The following is a 26269-nucleotide window of genomic DNA, read 5'->3' on the forward strand; positions in this document are numbered from 1 at the left end:
TTCTTTCGTTGCCTGTGATTGAGTCGTAGTCCGAGGCGAAGTTTAGTGCTTGGGTCAGTAGGTCTTGCGTGATGGAAGGGTAAAATTCTTCGATGTCGAAGGAGATAAAGTTGTGTTGTTGTTTGTCTTGGATGTTGTTGAACCATTTGATTACTGCTGCTGTATTTCTCCATTGGTTGAGTGGTGTTTTGTCCTTGATTTTTGTGTTGATTCTGTCCAGGATTATTTTGCTGATTTTTCCTATTTCGGATTTAGTTGGGTTTATTAGTCGGCATGTTGGGTTATTTGCGAAGTTGGGTTTGTGGTCCTTCAGTGTGATGAAGGCTTCTTTGTTGGCTGTGGCGTCCACCCTGTCCTCAATGTCCAGTTCGGTTGCGATCCGCTTGTTTTCCAGGTGGATGTTCTGTAAAGTGTTGGGTTGCGCTTTTTTGTATGATTTGGTGATGCTTTTGTCCAGTAAAGAGTTATGTTCTGGTATGTCCATTCTGTAGAAGTTTGTGGTTTTATCGGCGGCTTTTATCAGCACACCTTACAACAGTGGTAATAAAAGATGCAACTTATGCTTAAAAGAGAAACTGTTTATTATATATCATCCAGAGCTATCATCCCTCAACAAGCGCAGTGAAATCATTTCAACATGCCGCCATAGACGGAAACACCTCCTAGGTAACACATGAGCCAATCACCACACCCTACGCCTGCTTGTACCCACCCACTCTGTGCTCTATATAAACCATTGTATGTGAATGCTTCCATTAAAATCTCCTGATGATTGAGGGAACCCCTCATGAAACAGTTCTGTAGAGATGAAGTAGTCTTGTGATTTTTTCCCACACCTACATATTGCGCTCTACCACGGTATCGAGCACTATTCTCCGGATAATCCAATCAAGACATATATATATATATATATATATATATATATATATATATATATATATATATATATATATATATATATATATATATATATATATATATATATATATATATGTAAAGCTGGCCCCTGGCCAAATGTTTTTAACCCAATGTGGCCCCGGAGTCAAAATAATTAATCGAATCAAAATAATATAAATCCAAGCTTCTTTTCCTCATCAAATAATTGTTGCATTTCTTTTTCTTTGCAAACAAATGAAGGGTCGGTATAGCTCGGTTGGTAGAGCGGCTGTGCCAGCAACTTGAGGGTTGCAGGTTCGATCCCCGCTTCCGCCATCCTAGTCACTGCCGTTGTGTCCTTGGGCAAGACACCTTACCCGCCTGCTCCCAGTGCCACCCACACTGGTTTAAATGTAAAAATTAGATATTGGGTTTCATTATGTTAAGCGCGTTGAGTCACTAGAGAAAAAGCGCTCCATAAATATAATTCACTTCACTTCACTTATATACATAAAAATAAGATTAATCCAATCAATTAAAATGTATTTAGATGTTTCTACAAGGACAGCATTACAGAAAATGACAATAACTTTTGCTTCTGAAACAAGCTTTACGATACATACCATGACGTTACTGCCAGCTGTGACAGACTTCAGCCTCCCTTTGACCCTGAACGGGACGAGCGGTCAAATGGATGGACATGGTATTAAATGGAGTCAGGCTGTATCCCCGGAATTACAACACGACTATGTGTAGTATGTTTGAAATCCAATAATACAACGGAAAATACGGACAGAGCCAATTTATCTGTGTCCTTTGCACACGCCAGGACACACCCAGAATGCAGCGAAGGCACCAGGTGTTATTGGAAATAAGATGAGAAGCTCGCTGTGTGGGGGCCAGGGGGAGGTGGAGGTGCATGCTGGGAGACAAAAATGAAGAGCAGATGAAATAAATTGACCCTGCATCAGTGGACAATTTGCTAGACATACAGTACAGGCCAAAAGTTTGGACACAGCTTCTCATTTCAATGTGTTTTCTTTATTTTCAAGACTATTTACATTGTAGATTGTCACTGAAGGCATCAAAAATATGAATGAACACATGTGAAATAACCGATAACATGTTTTATATTCTAGTTCCTTCAAAATAGCCACCCTTTGCTCTGCTTACTGCTTTGCACACACTCTTGGCATTCTCTCGATGAGCTTCTAGAGGTAGTCACCAGAAATGGTTTTCACTTCACAGGTGTCATAGTTTTGATGCCTTCAGTGACTATCAAGAATGTAAATAGTCATGAAAATAAAGATAACCTTTTGAAATGAGAAAGTGTGTGTTTAAACTTTTGGACTGTACTATATATCAGGGGTGCCCAACCTTTTTTGCACCAGGGACCGGTTTAAAGTCGGGATTTTTTTCTCGGACCGGCCGTCCATGTGTGGCAGATAAATATAGCAAATAAGTGCATGAAAAATGAATACATGAAAAAAAAATAATTAGTGGGAGCCCCCGGCCTCTTCCCTTTGCAAAAAAGCTCATCCTAAACTTTAGTTTTTTTACTCGTTTTTGCTAGTGCCGTATTTTTCGGACTATAAGTCGCAGTTTTTGTGACTTATACTCAGGAGCGACTGATGTGTGAAATTATAACACATTACTGTAAAATATCAAATAATATTATTTAGCTCATTCACGTAAGAGACTAGACGTATAAGATTTTATCGGATTTAGCAATTAGGAGTGACAGAACGTTTGGTAAACGTAGAGCATGTTCTATATGTTATAGTTATTTGAATGACTCTTACCATAATATGTTACGTTAACATACCAGCCACCTTCTCAGTTGGTTATTTATGCGTCATATAACGTACACTTATTCAGCCTGTTGTTCACTATTCTTTATTTATTTTAAATTGCCTTTCAAATGTCTATTCTTGGTGTTGGGTTTTATCAAATAAATTTCCCCCAAAAATGCGACTTATATATGTTTATTCCCTGTGACGTGTTCGGGGCATCGTTATCCAGGTGGAGCTTTTTCAGGATGCAGATCGGGCGCGGACACAGCGTAAAGGTAAGAAGTATGGTTTTATTAAAACTAAAAACAGACTAAGAACAGAAACAACTTGCACTTGGCCCAAAAGGCAAAACAAAACGCTAGCATGGGAGCTAGGAAACACAAGAGGCTAAGCACGGAAGCTAGCGAGTCCAAAAAACAGGTAGCCGAGTCGTCACTAGTGAACACAAACTGTATGCACACTAAACTACGAGGAGAGATCGAGTGAACGGAAAAGGCAGGCTTAAATAGAGTCTCTGATCAAAAGCAGGTGTGCGAACAAGGCAGGTGAAACATCAAGTTACCATGGTGACGAAACAAACAAGGAAGTGCGCCAACTAAGGATCGAAAGAGTCCAAGAACAAACGAGATACACAAAAGGACTCAAAATCCAAATAATGTATGATCCGGGCGCCGGATCATAACATTTCCTTCTTTATTATGCATTTTCGGCATGTGCGCCTTATACTCCGGAGCGACTTATACTCCGAAAAATACGATACTCAGTTTAGTTTTTTAATGATTTTTGCTTGTGGCGTGCCTCAGGATTTTTTCAGTGAAAAAAAATGTGCCTTGACTCAAAAAAGGTTGAAAAACACTATACCACACCAATATAACAAGGGGGCAATGGCTGGCTGGCGATGGACTGGCACACATTTCCTTGATCTAAAGCAGGGGTGTCAAAGTCAAATACAGAGTGGGTCAAAATTTAAAACTGAACATAGCCGCGGGCCTAGGTTGAACACATTAACCTTTTAATAGGGACCCAAACAAGTTTCGCATTGAATATTGCACAAGCAAGGCTTATAACTTTATAGTGATGTGTAATATCAAGTTTCAAATAATAATAATAACAAAAAATATCATCCATCCATCCATCCATTTGCTGCCGCTTATTACCTTCAATGACATATAAAAAAAAATCTAAATAAAAATTGAATGCCTCTTTTCTATTTGCAAGCTTCTGAGGGAAACATCAAAATGAACCTTTTCCACCGGCTAATAATACATTTGAAAATAAATAACAATAATGAATGAATCAAACATTCAAGCTTTGAAGTAGCAAGAGAAAGTGCATGCATAAAAACGTTAATTATTGCTCAATTTGCTACACTGATTCACTTTAACACTGAATATGGAACATGCAACGCTTATATAACTTAATGGTGCAAAATCCATCCATCCATCCATTTTCTACCGCTTATTCCCGTTTGGGGTCGCGGGGGGAGCTGGCGCCTATCTCAGCTACAATCGGGCGGAAGGCGGGGTACACCCTGGACAAGTCGCCACCTCATCGCAGGACCAACACAGATAGACAAACAACATTCACACTCACATTCACACACTAGGGCCAATTTAGTGTTGCCAATCAACCTATCCCCAGGTGCATGTCTTTGGAAGTGGGAGGAAGCCGGAGTACCCGGAGGGAACCCACGCATTCACGGGGAGAACATGCAAACTCCACACAGAAAGATCCCGAGCCTGGATTTTAACCCAGGACGGCAGGACCTTCGTATTGTGTGGCAGACGCACTAACCCCTCTGCCACCGTGAAGCCCCTAGTGCAAAATCAACTTTGAAAAAACTAATGAAAAAACATCAATGGTGTATTAAATAAAATAAAATAAAAAAATGAATGCCTCTTTTCTATTTGCATCCTTCTGAGGTAAATATCAACATTAACTTTTTCCGCAGGCTAATACATTTGAAAATAAAATAACAATGCAGTGGTAGCGGGAGGTGCATATTGTAGTGTCCCGGAAGAGTTAGAGTTGCAAGGGGTCCCGGGTATTTATTCTGTTGTGTTACAGTGAGAATTTTCTCCCGAAATATGTTTGTCATTTTTGTTTGGTGTGGGTTCAGTGTGGCGCATATTTGTAACAGTGTTAAAGTTGTGTATACGGCCACCCTCAGTGTGACCTGTATGGCTCTTGACCAAGTATGCTTTGCATTCACTTGTGTGTCTGTGCCTTTAAGGCTCGCCCCCAATATTGTTATCCGGGTGGAAATCGGGAGAAAGTCGGGAGAACGGTTGCCCTGGGAGATTTTCGGGAGTGGCACTGAACTTCAGGAGTGTCCTGGGAAAATCGGGAGGATTGGCAAGTATGAGTATTAGCGGTGAATGCTGTGTTACAGCGGCAGGGCCAGCTCTAATGTTAATTTGAAAATGCCTCAAGGGCCAAATGAAATTACACGGTGGGCCAAAGTTTGACACCCATGATCTAAAGCAGGGGTAGGGAACCTATGGCTCTAGAGCCAGATGTGGCTCTTTTGATGACTGCATCTGGCTCTCTGATAAATCCGAGCTGACACTGCTTAACACGCTAAGTAATGAATAATTCCGCTTGTAATCACAGTGTTAAAAGTAACGTTCAAAATATAAAACATTCTCGTGCATTGTAATCCATCCATCCGTTTTGTACCGCACCTGTTCAAGAAGTTGTGTTAATGGTAAAAAGTTATTTATTTATTATTGGTTAATGTGGGGCTTGCCCTCCTGGGGGTTCTTCAGACCACCAAGCACCGACATGAGAGCCTGTTTCAGGGTTACAATATTGTTTTATTTTTCAATAAGTCTCTCAGTTGCTTTCCAGCAATTGTATTTTTCTCTTTCGTTCTCGCTCGCACTCTGGCTCCAGCCCCAAACCCGTCTCTCCTCATGGCTGCCGCTTATAACATAGCGACAGGTGATTAGATAACAAGGCCCAGGTGGGCCGACTACGCACCTGACGCTGATTTCGAGGCAGGTCTTGGCAACACCCCGCTTCGCTGCAGACCCGCAGGCCACACCCCCTCCACAGTTAGGTTCAGAATAACAATGTTTTTACAGAGAATAACAGACTTATTATACCCTAGAAATGTTGGTTTTACTTAAAAATGCACGTGATTAGTGGTGTTCAGTGTAAAAAAAAATATTATTATTAATGGCTCTTACGGAAATACATTTTAAAATATTTGGCTTCTTGGTTCTCTCAGCCAAAAAGTTTCCCGACCCCTGATGTAAAGGTTCGTAGACCGAAAAGGTTGCGAATAGAAGCGTTCGTAAATCGAGTGAGTATTTTTTTTTTTTTATACCGAACCACAAGTGTGAGCACAAACAAGGAGCGCAGGAAGGCATCTTGATGAAAAATGTAATTGTAACATTGCACCTCTCATTTGTTTCCCCCTGCAGCCACAACAACAACAACAACAACAAACAGCGGCGAATGTAATCATGTATATAAGCTTGTCATCGCTTTATCAGCGCGTGGGCAACAATGACAAAACACACCTCTCGATGCCTCGTAAATCACAGGAGAACGGCTCTTATCTCCTTTCAAAGTTCCCCCTCGGAGATAAAAACACAGGTGAAAGGAGTGGCGACGTCATCGTCGCCATACTTTTGGGGGAATCAATCCCATTCGGAGGAGGGAGGCGGGGAGAAGGAGGACAATGTGCGCTGGCCGATAACAACCTGCCTTCCCAAGCGCACTCCAATCAAGACACATGAGCCATGCAAATGGTCTTAAAAGAGGAATAATGTCGGGGAATCAAATCTAATCCTCCAGCAAGTCGTGAGAACGGTCCGGAATGTAATTGTGTCAAGGTTCCTCCAGATGTAGGAGGCTTAACTGACCGTGAAATGAAAATTCTTTAGGCAGGAGCCCTTGTGGGGGGGTCGCTTACTGTACGCAACGTGGATGTTTTAAAACCTGCAATTATCTCGCCGGGCCCCGCGGGCACGGAGGCCGTAAAAGTTTATGGTCCTTCCCCCCCTCCGTATGGAATGTAAATAAATACAGCAAGACATGGAAAAAAAAATATGACTCAGGCGTCAAACTGAACTTGGAGTTCAAAGCATCATCACATGAGAATTCTGGAAATCTCACTGAGTCTATATAGGCCCATGAGTGTTTTGCTTTGTATTTGGCTTTTGTTTAGCATAATGCTAGCAGTGATGACAAAGTGCTATGATAACGAGTGATGTGTTGATCCCGATATTAGCCAAGCCGATCTTTACCGCACGTAAGACTCTTGAACGCATCATAATTATCCCCTCAATTCCCCCCCAAAAATGGTTGAACTCGCTGGAATATAAAGACAATATAACATACATCCATAAACCTGGATGCATATGCAAAAGTGCAATATACAAACCCCGTTTCCATATGACTTGGGAAATTGTGTTAGATGTAAATATAAACGGAATACAATGATTTGCAAATCCTTTTCAACCCATATCTAATTGAACGCACTACAAAGACAACATATTTGATGTTAAAACTCATAAACTTTTTTTTTTTTTTTGCAAATAATCATTAACTTAGAATTTCATGGCTGCAACACGTGCCAAAGTAGTTGGGAAAGGGCATGTTCACCACTGTGTTACATCACCTTTTCTTTTAACAACACTCAATATACCTTTGGGAACTGAGGAAACTAATTGTTGAAGCTTTGAAAGTGGAATTCTTTCCCATTCTTGTTTTATGTAGAGCTTCAGTCGTTCAACAGTCCGAGGTCTCTGCTGTTGTATTTTACGCTTCATAATGCGCCACACATTTTCGATGGGAGACAGGTCTGGACTGCAGGCGGGCCAGAAAAGTACCCGCACTCTTTTTTTACGAAGTCATGCTGTTGTAACACTTGTTACAACAGCATTATTTTTTCCAATAAGCCTGATCGAGGCCTTAAGGTTTATGTGTTAAATAAATAGAAATACAATTCAAGCAGTAGAAAATGGACGGATGGATTAAGTTTTTATTTGAGTTGGCCCTGGGCCTCTCTGGAGTGGAAAAGTTGGGCCCCGAAGTCAAAAAGGCTAACAAACCCTGAACTACAGTTATTAGATCAATATTTTTACCATTAAAACACGTTTTTTGTCAATGTTGTTATCGTTCACAAACTCAGGAAATAATTCGCAGGATGTAGTAAGGTTTTAAGGGGGAAACCAAATGGTTTAAATGGGTGTCAATGGACATTTTTGTTGAGGTATTAGAAGTGAAGTGAATTATATTTATATAGCGCTTTTTCTCTAGTGACTCAAAGCGCTTTACATAGTGAAACCCAATATCTAATTTTTACATTTAAACCAGTGTGGGTGGCACTGGGAGCAGGTGGGTAAAGTGTCTTGCCCAAGGACACAACGGCAGTGACTAGGATGGCGGAAGCGGGGATCGAACCTGCAACCCTCAACTTGCTGGCACGGCCGCTCTACCAACCGAGCAATACCACCCCACATATATATATATATTACAATAGAATTTACTCATTACGTACTCATATGTAGCGTTCAAAACCACACATTCAATACATCATCTGAAATAAGCTTCGTAAAAACGTGTTTAGTTACAGGCCATAAAACATTTTCAGTTGGTGGTATGGGGGTATGATGCACCGCTACTTTTTAGAGGTGGTATAGTACCGAATACTAATACCGGTATTCCGTACAACCTTAGTTGGTATGCTATCTTTTTTTGCTAATTTTGCATCAGTTTACCCAAATGTCATGTATTTATATTACTTGACAACACCCGGCCAGCATGCTAACAGTTAGCATTTCAGTTCGGCTTTTTAGCATTCCCGTGCAATTTCTACCAAAATCGCATTTTCTCGTTTAAAAAAAAAATCCTACTCTTGTCCTTTCCCTTACATTTTCTCTGAAATGAACGTGCCATTTGTTTCTAATAGGTCTGCAAGACAAGCAAGTCAGTCAGCCAGATGACATTTCCATTTTTTCCCCCTCGCTGCCTCTACACCGCTGTGGCATTTAAGAACACCTTTGCAACCCCAGACAACAATCTCACACCGCCACTGCTTGCCGCTACGTGTTTGACCATCACTTGCCGGGAAAATAAGCTAAAAAGGAGGGTCTTCGCCATCATGGATGAAACATGAAGTCAATTGTTTCACGGTAAAGTACAGTAAACAACAAGTGGTGCACAGAAAATGGTTCTTTTGGGAGCAACATGCTACAAACAGACATTACTCACCGCCGGTTGTCCGTTGCTGAGAGTCATCCCTTCCTGGTCCATCATGTTGCGTGAGATGGTGATGGAGGGCAGATCCAGACTCTGAGGTGGGAACTGAGGGATGAAGGAACCTCTGTGCTGGACCGGAGGCTCCGGCATTGACGGGAAAGGCGATTCTCCGTCCGAAAGACCAAAACCCGGTTCCATTTCGGGTGGCGGCGTAATGGGAGGGATCTCGAACTCCTCATCGCCCAGACTTGGGGTGTGAAATGTCTGAGAGGAGGAAGGGAAATGAAGAAACATGAAGAATTACTGAATGGTAGACATTGATTGAAAACTGACAGTTTTTTATATTTTTTATAAGGATTCCTATTTTGAAAAACTTTTAAAATAGTCAAGCCCAGGGGTGTCAAACTCATTTTCATTGAGGTCCAAATCACAATTATGGCTGCCCTCAGAGGGCCACCTGTAATGGTGAATGTACAGGATATGAATATAAATGTACAAAACCCAAAACCAGTAAATGGAAATAAAATTGAAAATATAACATTAAAGGCCTGGTTTATATATCAATGATGAAATATTAACATTGCAACACATGCCAATACAGCCAGTTTAGTTTATTAAATTACAAATCTAAATTTCCCCGGGAGTGTCGTCTTCCAAACGTTGTGTAATGATGACGTGTACGCAAGACGTCAAAGGTTTTTAGGAAGTATGAGCGCTGCACACACACAGCTAAAAGTCGTCTGCTTTAACGGCATAATTATACAGTTTTTTGGACATCTGTGTTGCTGAATCTTTTGCAATTTGTTCAATTAATATTGGAGAAGTCACAGTAGAAAAATGGAGTTGGGAAGCTTTAGCCTTTAGCCACACAAACACACGGTGATTCCTTGTTTAAAATTCCCGGAGGTGAAACTTTTCTATGGATCAGAGCGCGGTCAAGAGAACACAGATCCCGACCACATGTCAACCAGCAGGTTTCGGTGAGAAAATTGTGGTTAAAAAGTCAATTCTTGCCGGGGAAAGGCTGAGCTTGTGCCGTCCATAGCTGCCGTCGACTCCCCTGAGACACTGCGCGTCAAGACATGCGTGGAGACACCCTTCCGACTATCAGGTAATATTAAACTCACTAAAACACTAGCAACACAATATAAAGATTAGGGATTTCCCAGAATTATCCTAGTAAATGTGTCTAAAAACATCGGAATCCATCCCAATGCAATCGCGTTTTTTTTTTTTTTCCTGGTCCGTCGCTATCAATATCCTCAAACACGAATCTTTCATCCTCGCTCAAATTAATGGGGAAATTGTCGTTTCTTCGGTCCGAGTAGCACTTTTTGTTGGAGGCTCCCATTAAAAAAAATGTGAATATGTGAGGAGCCCTCAAACATGTGACGTCATCGTCTGCGATTTCCGGTATAGGCAGGGCTTTTCTCTTAGCACCCAAAGTTGTGAACTTTATCGTGGATGTTCTCTACTAAATCCTTTCAGCAAAAATATGGCAATATCGCGAAATGATCAAGTATGACACATAGAATGGACCTGCTATCCCCGTTTGAATAAGAAAATACCATTTCAGTAGACCTTTAAGATTAACAAATAAAAAGTAACTAAACATAATAAAAATATAACAGTTGTTATGATAAGATTATAACAAGAGAAACTAGGCAGTAGTAACACCACATGATGAAAATAAAATAAAACAAATAAAATAAAAATAAAAACTAATTAAGACAAATGGTAATACTTATATTACATTATGTTATATGAAAGATGTGGTGTGTATATTCCTAATTTAAACTGCATTACACTGTTAATTGCACTGTTTTTGTTGCATAATAACCCAGGAGTGAGCAACAATTGAAAAAAGGAGCAAAACAAAAATAAAAAAAACATATTGGTACTAACACCAAATATATGCTTTTTAATATATGTATAATGCTTTTTAGCATTAAAAAAAATAAATGCAAAATATAGTTACATGGTCCTGATAGCGCTACAGCCATAAATAGATTGCATTTCCATGGGAAACACTGTAGAGCAGGGGTCACCAACCTTTTTGAAACCAAGAGCTACTTCTTGGGTACTGATTAATGAGAAGGGCTACCAGTTTGATACACACTTAAATAAATTGCCAGAAATAGCCAATTTGCTCAATTTACCTTTAATAAATAAATCTATATATATCTTTAAAAAAAAGGCTATTTCTTTCTGTCATTCCGCCGTACATTTTTTTTCCTTTACGGAAGGTTTTTTGTAGAGAATAAATGATTAAAAAAACATTTACTTGGACGGTTTAAAAGAGGAGAAAACAAGAAAAATATGAAAATTAAATTGTGAAACATAGTTTATCTTCAATTTCAACTCTTTAAAATTCAAAATTCAACCAAAAAAAATGAAGAGAAGAATTTATGGAGCATTGTAATCGTAAATTTTCCTGATTAAGATTGATTTCAGAATTTTGATGACATGTTTTAAATAGGTTAAAATCCCATCTGCACTTTGTTAGAATATATAACAAATTGGACCAAGCTATATTTCTAAAAAAAGACAAATCATCATTTCTCCTAGATTTTCCCGAACAAACATTTTTAAATAAATTCAAAAGACTTTGAAATAAGATTTAAATTTGATTCTACAGATTTTTTAGATTTCCCAGAATATTTTTTTTGCGTTTTAATCATAATTAGTTTGAAGAAATATTTTACAAATATTATTCGTCGAAAAAACAGAAGCTAAAATGAAGAATTAAATTAAAATGTATTTATTATTTTTTACAAGAAAAAAAAGTACTTGAACATTGAATTTAATTGTCGAGAAAGGAACTTAAAAGGTAAAAAAGGCATATGTGTTTAAAAATCCTTGAATCATTTTTAAGGTTGTATTTTTTCTCTAAAATTGTCTTTCTGATAGTTATAAGAAGAAAAGTAAAAAAAAAAAATGAATTTATTTAAACAAGTGAAGACGAAGTCTTTAAAATATTTTTGGGGATTTTCAAATTCTATATGAGTTTTGTCTCTCTTAGAATTAAAAATGTTGTGCGAAACGAGACAAGCTTGCTAGTAAATAAATAAAATTTTGAAAATAGAGGCAGCTCACTGATAAGTGTTGCTATTTGATCTATTTTTAGAACAGGCCAGCGGGCGACTCATGTGGTCCTTACGGGCTACCTGGTGCCCGCGGGCACCGTGTTGGTGACCCCTGCTGTAGAGTGAAATGTAAAAATGGTGCTTTTTGCAGACAACTGTAGGCTTCCTAAAAGCACTTTTAAACTAAACTCCAACATCAACACACTATTGTGGCACCTCTGAGACTTGCGTTGCAAAACAGTATAATATGGGACTTTTAAAGAGAGGTAGTAATACACTCGTCTTGTAAGTGCAGTCAAATGAAACATTTCCTAAAAGCTATTAGCGTCCACTTTGAGGAGCGGGAGGGAAGGCTGGGTAAAAAAAAAAAAATAATAAAATCAAGCGGCAATCACGGGAGAGGGAGAGGATGCACGATAAAGCCACTTAATCTCTGGGATGCGAGATGTTTGGCTTGAAGTGCGCTGAGAATACACGTCGCAGGGCTTTAAAGAACATTTTCACTGATGATTACGCCCGGCCAGGAGTGTTTCTTTTTGTCGCACCCTTGAATCTGCTCATCAAACAGCCTAATCCCGCTTGCCGTTCGCATTCAAGCTTTCGGACACGCTTAATTTGCTTACGCGCCTTCTAGGAGACGGGAATGTTTGCACACTCGGGTCTTGTTTTGCGTTAAGCCACAGTGTGCACAGCCTGTGTATATTCAAAATGACCGCATGGCAGGTCCACATGAGTGCAGTATGGGGGCCACTGAGTCAAACGGTTCTTAAAGGGGAACATTATCACAATTTCAGAAGGGTTAAAACAAATAAAAATCAGTTCCAAGGGCTTATTTTATTTTTCAAAGTTTTTTTCAAAATTTTACTTACCACGAATTGATTAACGTGGACCCCGACTTAAACAAGTTGAAAAACTTATTCGGGTGTTACCATTTAGTGGTCAATTGTACGGAATATGTACTGAACTGTGCAATCTACTAATAAAAGTATCAATCAATCAATCAATCAATCAATCATGGAATATCCCGAAAAAAGGCTTTAAAGTGCCTGATTTTACGTTATTTTTAAATCCATCGTCCATTTTCCTGTGACATCATTTAGTGATGCCAACATGGCGGATAGCACAGCAAGATATAGCGACATTAGCTCGGATTCAGACTCGGATTTCAGCAGTTTAAGCGATTCAACAGATTACGCATGTATTGAAATGGATGGTTGGAGTATTGAGGCAGATAGCGAAAACGAAATTGAAGAAGAAACTGAAGCTATTGCTATAGCTATTGAAGCTATTCGGCGATCGCCTTCTAACCAACAATTGAGTGTCGCAGGGTATCCATACATCTCTGTGCCATGTCTGTTGTAGCATCGCCGGTAAAATGTGCTGGAGCAACTTAAATCCGTCGATTGGTAAGTGTTTGTTTGGCATTAAATGTGGGTGGAGTGAAAGGCTGGATCCAAATATAGCTACAAATGTACATACAGCTAGCCTAAATAGCATGTTAGCATCGATTAGCTGGCAGTCATGCCGCAACCAAATATGTCTGATTAGCACATAAGTCAATAACATCAACAAAACTAACCATTGTGATTTTGTTGACTTTTTTGTGGGAAATGCATCTGCTTTGAGTGTCGCATGGTATCCATACATCTCTGTGCCATGTGTGTCGTAGCATCGCCGGTAAAATGTGGAGACGAGGGACTTTTGGATCTTTTGACACTGGTGCAACATGAATCCGTCGATTAGTATGTGTTTGTTTGGCATTAAAGGCTGGATGCAAATATAGCTACAAATGAGGCATAACAATGCAATATGTATATAAAGCTAGCTTAACTAGCATGTTAGCATCGATTAGCATGCCGTGCTAATCGATGCACACTCCACGTAAGACAACTTGAATCTGTCCCTGATATTGTTATTACACCCTCCGACAACACCGACGAGGCATTATGTCTCCAAGGTCGAAAAAACGGAAAATAACAGAGCTGATTTGACTCGATGTTTGTAATGTGTTTGAGAAAATGGCGGATTGACTACCTAGGTGACGTTACGTTGTGACGTCATCGCCCCGAGAGCGAACAATAGCAGGGCGTTTAATTCGCCAAAATTCACCCATTTAGAGTTCGGAATGTTGCGATCCGTGACTCGGATCTTCACATATTATTGTTTATTTTTCCATCTTTGTTCTCATTCTCCGTTTGATCCGTTTATTTCCCATTTAGTCCATCACCATGGTTACTTATTAGTTTCAGCTGTTACGCCCGGTTCCTGCACACCTGTTCTCTGTTAATCACCTTCCCTTTATAAGCCTTGCTCTTTTCATTCTTCTGCCTGGGACTATAGCTTGCTTTCACGCAACGTTACGACTGTATGTATTTTCCCGCTAGTTCATATGCTAAGCCACCTGCTATTTCTTAGCTCTCATGCTAATTCTATTTGTTATACATTTTGTGCCTTCATGCCAAGTGTTATTCTGTTTGTACTTCCTAGCTCACACGCTAGCATCTTTTGTTTGCCTTTTGCGTCGCTTCAGTGTTTTTTTGTTTCATAGCTCCTTTTGTTATTCAAATAAATATTCAAACCTTACCTTTGCTGTGTTATCGTTCAACGCATCCTTGAGGGAATCAACCCGGCACCACAATGCCGAACAGGCGTAACACGGAAATCGGTTAAAAAAAATATATGGTCCTTTTTCTGCAACATCAAGGTATATATTGACGCTTACATAGGTCTGGTGATAATGTTCCACTTTAAAAAAAAAAACCTCCCAGAAAGCAATCTGGCCAAAATGACCCGTCGACATGTACAAGTCAAGCCGTTATTTGGAGACATAATCACTGCAACTCAGGACTGGTCTGTTTATGGACATTCTTGACATGGACATAATTGGCTTGAGAGCCCCCCCACAATGAGACATTTGTGTAAATAATCGTGGAGCATTTTTTCAAAACATCTAAATGGAATTTATGACGTGCTCAGAGCCTCTATTATAACTCTCCATCGACATCGTGACAACCCTGAATTACACTGTCAGGTGAAAAAAACCTCATCTTCAATGTTGGCCTGGAAACTGACTGCATTTATTTGTGTAAAAAGCTCCACGCAAAAGGGTGAATTTGTCAAAGGTGTTATTTATCCTGGCAGTGTAGTCATTTAAACCCTGTCTTGAAATTTCTCACACCGCTCAGCGTGCTCGACAACGCACCCTCTGTGACAGCGCAACACACTGAACTGAAAAGCACAAATGCTTAGACTTAGACAACCTTTATTGAGCCACAGGGTAAATTGTTCCACACAGTAGCTCAGTTACAAAGGATGGAAAGGATCATGCACGTATAGAGTAGACTAAAAATGTACCATAGTAGAAATATAAAATATAAGCTATACGATAGGCCAGGAAAAAACACAGAAGTTATATCATCCCGACAAGCCTGTTTCACAGGTTTCCCTGCTCGTCAGGGGATTTCAAAATAATACAATGCCTTGACGAAAAGGAAAACCCGTGTTTTGAAATGTTAAAATCCCCTGAAGAGCAGGGAAACCTGCAAAACAGGCTTGTTGGGATGATATGGCCTCTGCGTTTTTCCTGACCTAACGTATACATTTTGCTCTACCCTGGTATTGAGCACTGTATAACGGATAAATCACAGAAACCTTCACTATAAAATATAACATATATGCAATATTTACATATTATATATATGGTATATAATATATATTGATATATTATATTATATTGTATTTTTATAGCTACTGTAGCTACTGAGTTGAACAATTTCCCTCGTGGATCATTAAAGTTTGTCTAAGTCTATATAATATACATATATATGTACACATATATATATACACACATATATATATATATATATATACACACACACATATATACATGTATATATATATATATATATATATATATATATATATATATGTATCATCATCAATCTTTATTGCAAACCATAAGATTCATTAAACATATAAAAAAAACAATACAAAATATTAAAAACAAAACACAAAAAAAATAATAATAAAAAAATAAAATACGTAAATATATATATATATATATATATATATATATATATATATATATATATATATATATATATATATATATATATATATTTACACTGCTAGAAAAACATGCCAAATTATCTTTGCACCGTGGTGCAAGGTGTTAACCAGCATCTTTGCAATTCTGCATTCAATTATCCATAAGTCTGATGATTATAAACACACATTTTATTTGGAAAAAAATCAGCATATAACTGCCGATTTTCATAGTCGCATCTGATTTGTTAGATTTTGCCATTTAGTCGAAACCCACAAATAAAGACGTCACATTGGCGGACAACAATATAATGTATCTATTAGGTTGGACAGGACAGGTTTAAAAATACATACATACATATGTATATATATATATATATATATATATATATATATATATATATATATATATATATATATATATATATATATATACACATATACATACATAAATACATATATATATACATATATATATATATATATATATACATATATATATATATATATATATATATATATATATATATATATATATATATATATATATATTAGGGGTGGGCAAATTAATGCGTTAATTACACGTTAACTCATCAATCTATTAACGCCGAATTCATACTATGTATATATATATATATATATATATATATATATATATATATATATATATATATATATATATATATATATATACATATACATACATACTATGAAAAATAATTGTAAGTTGGTGCTATTGAAAACAACTTTGCACAGTGTTCATAAAAATGACAGCAACATATATATTGTTTAACACTCATGGAGAGGATCGACACGTTTAGCGTCTTCAATGGTAAATGGGTTGTACTTGTATAGCGCGTTTCTAACTTCAAGGTACTCAAAGCGCTTTGACACTACTTCCACATTCACCCATTCACACACACATTCACACACTGATGGCGGGAGCTGCCATGCAAGGTGTTAACCAGCACCCATCAGGAGCAAGGGTGAAGTGTCTTGCTCAAGGACACAACGGACGTGACGAGGTTGGTACTAGGTGGGGATTGAACCAGGGATCCTCGGGTTGCGCACGGCCACTCTCCCATTGCGCCACGCCCCCCGTGTATAATATGTTTCACTCTAATAATACAAATGCATGTATTTCAATCTAATTTACCCATATAAGAGTCATTTTCCAGTTGAGGGTTAATGAACAACAAGCAAGTAAATTTGAGCAGCATCACTGATGCACATGATAATAGTGATGCGAATAAACATCTGCACTAGAGGCCTTCAGAACATTCGGATCACATTTGCAGCAAGGGTCGGAAATATGTCTTCCGTCCACGAGTAAAGACACACTCCTTGGGGGGATGAGGTGTCACATCCGGCTGGACGCCACATGGTGTCACGGTGATGCTGTGAGTCATTTCTACTAAAGCCAAGTTCAGAGCGGATTGAGAAATGCGATGTCCATTCTTCCTCTCATCATCATGGACCTGGTTATCCATTTAAAGGCTTGTGGAAAAGCTCACCGGTGCCAAGTGCTCAGATCAATGCTGGCATGGCGGCATTGGCAGTCGCCAGCATCCTTGGTATCCCTCAGCTTGTGGTAAGTAAAGACTAGCTTGGAACACAAACCAGTTTTCTGTGGCGTTAAAGTCACAGAAATACCGTATTGGCCTGACTGCAAGACTTAAGTAGTGGTTTATTTCTCGAAAAAGGTAAAAGTAAGAATAAAAAGTAATGTACTCACTGGAAAAGTGTGTTTGAAAAGGTTTTTAGCAATTTAGTAAACATATATACATGACAAAAACCCAGAAATATTGGCATGATAACTAAATGAAAACAGCTGAAAACAATGTAATATGCACCACTACCGAATATTCCGGACTACAAAGCGCACTGGTATTTCAGCCGCACCCACAACATTTTAGAAGAAAACAATAACTTTCCATATAATAGCCACATCAGACTATACGACAGAGATATATACAATGTGAAATGAGTTATTAACTCAGAAATAATGTGTACATTTTTATCTATATAACTAAATTGTTTCCAAACCGTAACACCTGCAGTAAAACGGCTGATCAAACAAAACAGAGGTCATTGTTCATGGACTCACTTGCTGCAGAAGCTAGCTCTCCAATCGGCTAAACCAGGGGTCTCAAACTCAATTTACCTGGGGGCCACTGGATGCAGAAACTGGGCCCCGAGAAAAGATTTCTTAAAAAATGTTAACATGTACTTTTTAATGAATTCAGCTTCTTTGAATTGCGTTCCCTCCCTAGCAACATACTTACCAACTCTCACGATCTTTCCGGGAAACACCCAAATATCAGTGTCCCTCTGGAGGCAAACATTCGCCCGGTTTTCACCCGGGCAATAATTTTAAGGGCGTGACGTGATGATACCGTCTTAAACGTCTTCAATAACCTGCCATCCAGTTTGCTTTTCCACCACACATCAGTGTGCCAACTCAGTCACATATTGTATGAAGCTTCTTCAGTTCCACGGAAGGGACTGCAAGACATACTTGATCAACAGTCATACAGGTCACACTGAGGGTGGCCGTATAAACAACTTTATCACTGATAGAAATATGCGCCACACTGTGAACCCACACCAAACAAGAATGAAAAACACATTTTGGGAGAACATCTGCACTGTAACACAACATAAACACAACAGAACAAATACCCAGAATCCAATGCAGCCCTAACTCTTCCGGGCAACGATAGGGGGCGGGGTTGGGGGGGGGCAGGGGTGTAAATTTGCGGCTTTATCCACATCAGATACTCGGAAAAACAACAAGATTTAGGTCAATAGTACAATTTAGCTGGACAGGATGGGTTTAAAAGACTGATCAAACAAAACAGAAGTCATCGTCTTGGACCCACTAGCTGCGGAATCTAGTACTCCACTTAGCAAAACAGACTCAATAACTTCACAGTGATGTTTTGGTGGATTTACAAAACTGAAATAATGCATATTAGTTAATGCTAACGACGCTAACCTGATTAGATTACAATAGCTTGTACAAATATGCATTAAAACACCCCTGCAAACATCACACATGTGACGGTAAAGTAAGTATGAATAGTTTTAGTTATTTTGTCAAACTTACAAACGTTGCTTGGAGTGTTGAATGAAGAAGCCTTATGAATAGGACGACTAAAAGATAAAATCACACTTAAACTTCCGGTTCAAACCACTAAACAGAAGGAAAACTGTAGACGTTTACACCGCAGCACATGCAATGAACAAACTCGCCCAAAGGATGGCGCCAAAGCACAAACAATAACACACCTTTTCAGTGTCTGTTAGTGAAGAAAAATCCTTAAATTAGCCGTTTTATAAAGCGTAAGAAAATAGTAGTGGCTTAAAGTCCAGAATTTATGATAGAAGGCAATCCCACTTTGTAAAACATGTTGCGAGGCTACAATATTGCTGTGTTCCGTTTAGGGATGGGTACTCTTTCAAATTTGAACCGATGCCTGGGAATCAATAGATAGATAGATAGTACTTTATTGATTCCTTCAGGAGAGTTCCGTCAGGAAAATTTAAAAAAATACCGGTAGTCAATGGTACCATGAATTGATTAACATAGACCCTGACTTAAACAAGTTGAAAAACTTATTCGGGTGTTACCACATAGTGGTCAATTGTACGGAATAAGTATTGTACTATGCAATCTACTAATAAAAGTCTCAATCAATAAAAAAAAAAAAAATTCAGTAGAAGAACAAAAGTGCATACACTCTTCCTCCAAACTCAGACTAGATCCAAGCTAAGTCTAAGAGCAAGAACTGATGAAAACTACAAGGATGAGAGGTCAAACGTCTTCTCAGACAAACAGTCCAACTTATCAGTCGAATACCCGGAGAAGAACAATGATCCGTATTTATATAGCGCTTTAATATACTATACATTACACGTCACATTCACTCATTCACACACTGTCTTGTCCAAAGACACAGTGGCCGTGACTAGGATGGCGGAAACTGGAATCGAACCTGTAACCCTCAATTGGCTGACACGGCCGCTCTACCAGCCGGCGCCATGCCGCCTCAAGGCCCATTGATTGGCACACTTATCTTTAAAAATAAAAAAAATCCCGTTCTATAAAACATATTTGCTTTCAGACATGGACCGAAGAACGACTTACTGAAGGAACATATTTTTGTCTGATGTGGTGGTATAAAAAATTATAGACTAAAAAGAACAGGAGTCTTGGCCTTGAGTTCAATCAATAAAAAGCCAATATTCAGTGAACTTCAAAGCGGATCTTACAAACGGCGTGGCTTTTGTCCAGTTTTCCGTCCTCCTTGTAAAATGCAAAAAAGTTCCAAACTTTGGAGTTTTATTTTGCTGATGTGGTGAACGTCTTTCGTGGTGACTCCATAGCGCTCCAGCCATCCATACAGCAACAATAACATTATGAAATAAAATTGCTGAATAGATATGTCTAATATTTTTATTTCTGACAGTCCACCAAAATGTTGACGTAGGACGGAGGATTTCTCGTCTGTCCATCATCTGTCTTTGCACTGATCCGGAAGCCGTGTGTGTCAGTTTGCCTTTCCTTCTGACACGTGCTTAAAAAAAAAAAAGGCAAATAATGCTCGCAAAATGTTGCGCGTGCTAAATAATTATATTTCCATTTTTTCCTCTCAGTATTGCGGGCGTTTTGATTGATTGATTGAAACTTGTATTAGTAGATTGACCACTAAATGGTAACACCCGAATAAGTTTTTCAACTAGTTTAAGTCAGGGTCCACGTTAATCAATTCAAGGTCAAGTTTAAGACCGGCATATATTTTGCATATTAATGAAGACAGAGACGCAAAATAAATTGCACGCCTTTGCACACGTTTAGCAGATCAGCTTTGCATGTCCTATCAATTTTGCTATCAATTGCTATCAAAAACAAGCAACTCAGTGGTTAGAGCAGGGGTCGGGAACCTTTTTGGCTGAGAGAGCCAAGAATCCAAATATTTTAAAATGTATTTCCGTAAGAGCCATATATTATTTTTTTCAACACTGAACACAACTAAATGCGTGCATTTTAAGTAAGACCAACCTTTTTAGAGTATAATAGGACTCTTATTCTTTGTAATAACACTGTTATTCTGAAGCATATCAATATTTTTTGGCATCAAAACATCTTCTTTTGTTCTTTTTAAATGTATATTATATTTATAAAACTCAGAAAATATCAATCAATCAATCAATGATTATGTATATAGCCCTGAATCACTAGTGTCTAAAAGGGCTGCACAAACCACAACGAAAATATGTCCCTGGACACATGAGGACTTTGAATATGACCAATGTATGATCCTGTAAATACTTAGTATCGGATTGATAGCCAAATTTGTGGTATCATTCAAAACTAATGTAAAGTATCAAACAACAGAAGAATAAGTGATTATTACATTTTTTTAAGAGAAATGTAGATGGAACATGTTAAGAGAGAAAGTAAGCAGACATTAACTGTAAATGAACAAGCAGATTAATAATTCATTTTCTACCACTTGTCCTTAATAATTTTGACAAAATAATAGAATGATAAATGAAACAATATGTTACTGCATATGTCAGCAGCTAAATTAGGAGCCTTTGTTTGTTTACTTACTACAAAAAAACAAGTTTTCCTGTATGTGCACTACTTTATTTAAGGACTAAATTGCAATAATAAACATATGTTTAATGTACCCTAAGATTTGTTGTTAAAACAAAGCCATTAATGGCATTTTTTGTGGTCCGCTTTATTTAGAAAAGCAGTGGTCCCCAACCTTTTTGTATCGGCGGACCGGTCAAGGGTGGAGTGCCATCTCCGGGTTGGGGAGGAGACCCTGCCCCAAGTGGAGGAGTTCAAGTACCTAGGAGTCTTGTTCACGAGTGGGGGAAGAGTGGATCGTGAGATCGACAGGCGGATCGGTGCGGCGTCTTCAGTAATGCGGACGTTGTATCGATCCGTTGTGGTGAAGAAGGAGCTGAGCCGGAAGGCAAAGCTCTCAATTTACCGGTCGATCTACGTTCCCATCCTCACCTATGGTCATGAGCTTTGGGTCATGACCGAAAGGATAAGATCACGGGTACAAGCGGCCGAAATGAGTTTCCTCCGCCGGGTGGCGGGGCTCTCCCTTAGAGATAGGGTGAGAAGCTCTGCCATCCGGGAGGAGCTCAACGTAAAGCCGCTGCTCCTCCACATCGAGAGGAGCCAGATGAGATGGTTCGGGCATCTGGTCAGGATGCCACCCGAACGCCTCCCTAGGGATGTGTTTAGGGCACGTCCAGCTGGTAGGAGGCCACGGGGAAGACCCAGGACACGTTGGAAAGACTATGTCTCCCGGCTGGCCTGGGAACGCCTCGGGATCCCCCGGGAAGAGCTAGACGAAGTGGCTGGAGATAGGGAAGTCTGGGCTTCCCTGCTTAGGCTGCTGCCCCCGCGACCCGACCTCGGATAAGCGGAAGATGATGGATGGATGGACGGACCGGTCAACGCTTAATAATTTGTCCCGCGGCCCGGGGAAACTTTTTTTTTTTTTTTTTTCTTTGTCATGAAAAAGGGAGGTTTTTGTCGTTGGTGCACTAATTGTAAGTGTATATTTTGTTTTTTATGTTGATTTAATAAAAAAATATATAAATATATTTTTTGTTTTAAATAAAAATAAATAAAAGAAAAGTAGAAAAGTACCAAAAATAATTTTACCAAAATATTAGTATCGGGTCAACACTATACCAAACTAAACGTAACATGATAATGTCAGAACTCTAAACATATTATCTACGTTTGCAGCGAAAATGGTAACAAGTCGGGAAAAAAAAGTATCCGACAACTCCCTTAACTCTTCCCATTAGAGCTTATCTTCTTTTATGCTGAAGAACGAATAGGAAGAGACCAGGGGTGCTATGGAAACCAGGAAAGACAATGTTCTTCACATAAAGAGATGCCAGGAGAAATAACCTGGTGCACATTGTGCAGGAGCAACAAGACGATGAGAGGAACCAAAAACAGAAAGGTGAAAGGTTTATCGGTGGATTTTCTCCTTGCAGGCAGCGCTTTTAGGGAAAGCAACAAAAAGCTTTTTTTTTTTTTTTTTCAAGACAACAACGAACAGTCCTTACAATAAATGCAGTAATGCTATTCACAGATGCAACAAGGAAGTCATGTTGAAGGCAGCAGCATGTAATTACTGCCAGGGAATCAATGCGGGCAAGATTAAGGATCCGCTTTCAAATCAGCAAGGCAAGGCAGGCTACCAGCAACATCACTTCACATTTGTAGTCCATTTCTACATATTTATAGTTCATTAGCCGTCTCTAATGTGATTGGCTGAGTAAAGCGATACGCGCGAGTGCAAGACAATCTTTAGTAGACAGCATCCTTTACTTCTATACAAGCTTTCCCCCTGCAAGGATGTGTGCTTTAGCAGACATGAGCAGGTTATCTTATCTCATCCTCTAAGTGCTTCAGGTAAATGATACAGCAGCCATCAAAACAGCAGAGTGGATGCAAAAGCACCTTGCTTCTTGCACAAAAGATGTGTAGTCCAGCAGGACTGTGGAACACTTGTAGTGAGATGGGAGGCTTTATATTTGGGTTTAGGACATATAATATCTGTATATAATTGAAAGATATCCATCCATCCTTTTTCTACCTCTGTACACATTGGACTAGATATCATAAACGCCATATTTTATTGCTGCCTACTCCCGTTGCTTACAGTGGATTTCTTCGAGGGATGGGCAAAAAGTAGGGGTGTAACGGTACGTGTATTTGTATTGAACAGTTTCGGTACAGGGGTTCCGGTTCGGTGCGGAGGAGTACCGAACGAGTTCCACACGGACATATGAAGTAGCCGCTAAGTCGCTACGCTAAAGCCGCTAAGCCGCTATGCTAAAGTCTTAACAAGCTGCTCCGCTCCGTTCTGCCTCTGTCTCCTGCACAGCATTGTCCCTCCCACACAACCATCTGATTGGTTACAACAGTAGCGGTATCAAGCCAATCAGCAGTGCGTATTCAGAGCGCATCTAGTCAGCACTTCAGCGTCGAGCAGATAGGCGTTTAGCAGGTGAGCAGCGGACTCTCCCCAAATTATACTAAACACTTCCAAGTCAACTACTTTGTAAACATCACTATGAGCCCGTTGACCTTCTAGCTCAGCTCACTCGCAGTCCTGGCTTTAGGTGAAGGCTAACTAGCTTTTAGCGTAACGTTAGCTCATTTTGCGGTGTGTGTGTGTGTGTGTGCGTGTGTGTGCGTGCGTGCGTGTGTGTGTGTGTGTGTGTGTTACGGACAATGTTTATTGAGGTGTGTTGAAGCAGCAAAAAACGGCGTTATATTAAATGAAGAGTTTCTGTCTCTGATAGTGTATATGATAATGTAAGTGCATCATAAAGCCTTTATGAACTCCATGATGTTCAGGGATGAATAGTCTCTCCTATTGCTATTGTACTATTTTTCAGCTATAGTTAAATTAATCATTAGTAATGTAGCAGCCTAGTTTTGAATGGCAGGGTCCCTGCTATCACATGTTGATACAAATATAACATTTACATAATAAAACATCAACTACAGGCTTCCTCAATGCTGTAATAAATTAAGCATGATGAGTTGACTTGAAACTGTTTAATGTTACACTTCTTATAAGTAGAAGAAAATTTGTGTCATTTTGTTTCATCCAAGCAAAAACTTGAGGCGGTTTAATGTGGATTAACGTGGGCAGAATTATTATAGTGTTCCCAATGTTAAAAGGATCAGGCCATTGTTTACAAATTTGGTAAATAAATAACCAAAAATATTATATTTTGTTGTTTTCCTACTGTACTGAAAATGAGCCGAACCGTGACCTCTCGACCGAGGTATGTACTGAACCGAAATTTTTGTGTCTCGTTACACCCCTAGCAAAAAGCGTACTTCACATTTGTTAAGTAATAACTTAGAATTCCCTAACTGTTGTCTATAAGTTCAAGTTAAAGTACCACTGATAGTCACACACACACTACGTGTGGTGAAATTACACTCTGCATTTAACCCATCCCCTTTTTCCACCCCCTGGGAAGCGAGGGGAGCAGTGAGCAGCAGCGGTGGCCGCGCCTGGGAATCATGTTTGGTGATTTGACCCCCGATTCGAACCCTTGATGCTGAGTGCCAAGCAGGGAGGTAATGTGTCCCACTTTTATAGTCTCTAGTGTGACTCGGCCGGGGTTTGAACTCACAACCTACCGGACCATGGGCATAAATACATAACCAAACACAATTTGATCAAGCCAAATGCAGTTAAACCTTGATTTACTAACCCCTCATTGTTTAAACTGTTTGCGTCATGAACTACAGACTGAATACATCGTGTCTCTGTCAGGCTTGCCACTGACAGTTTTTTTGTGTTTTAGTTTCTCCTCTGTGTGTTTAGTATTTCCTGTCCTTAGTTCCTGTCAGCATTCTTATTTTGGTTCAGCTTCTTGTTTGTCTCTCTATGTGCTGTTTTCCCTCAGCTGCGGCTGATTGGCATCTGGCCACACCTGTGGTCAATCAGCCCGCTCCTATTTTACCTGCTTTGTTCTTCCAGTCAGTGCTGGATTATTGTATTGTCTTATCGGTGTCACGTATTGCATGTCGCTCTTGTCTTGTCTATGCAGCGTTGCGGTAAGCTATGTTTGATTGCGGTTTTTAGCTTACTGCCTTTTGTTCCCTGCTTCTAAGTTTGTTTTTATACTACATGTACGACTTCTGTTTCCTGCTCGATTCTTGTTAGCTTCCATGCTAAATTACTTTTTGTTTTCTGGCTCCCATGCTAGCTCCCTTGGTTTACTATCCGCCCACGTGCGTGCTTTATGTTTATTCTTGTTTAGTTTTAATTAAATCATGTTTTCCTATCCAAGGCCTGCCTCCATTTCTGCATATTGGGGTTCGATACAAACAAATTCTGACACTCTCGAGCCTTTTAAATCTTCTTTGAAAACACATTTATTTGCGTGGGAGTTTAACACAAGCTGAGCTGGATATATTTATAAACATTTTTATGTTTTTATTTACCGTAATTTCCAGACTATAAGGCACGCTTTTTAATTTTTTTCCTCAAAACTTGACAGTGCGTATATTAATCCGGTGCGCCTAATGTTCAGGATGATTCTGGTTTTGCTCATCGACCTCGAAGTAATTTTATTTGGTACATAGTGTAATGATAAGTGTGACCAGTAGATTGCAGTCAAACATAAGAGATATGATGGCAATATCACTCCAGTAAACAATACCAACATTTTATA

General features: G+C 39.2%; 1 protein-coding gene across 1 annotated transcript in view; it reads right to left on the reverse strand.

Moving 5' to 3' along the window:
* The window catches only part of tox3 (TOX high mobility group box family member 3), a 196345-nt gene that overhangs the window by 32846 nt on the left and 137230 nt on the right, over positions 1-26269 (reverse strand). The window contains exon 3 of the mRNA XM_061922170.1: positions 8895-9146. Within this exon, the coding sequence (XP_061778154.1) occupies positions 8895-9146 (252 nt within the window). The remainder of the gene's footprint in view (positions 1-8894; positions 9147-26269) is intronic.

This window comes from Nerophis ophidion, linkage group LG02, assembly GCF_033978795.1.
Source record: "Nerophis ophidion isolate RoL-2023_Sa linkage group LG02, RoL_Noph_v1.0, whole genome shotgun sequence".
Classification (NCBI taxonomy): Eukaryota; Metazoa; Chordata; class Actinopteri; order Syngnathiformes; family Syngnathidae; genus Nerophis; species Nerophis ophidion.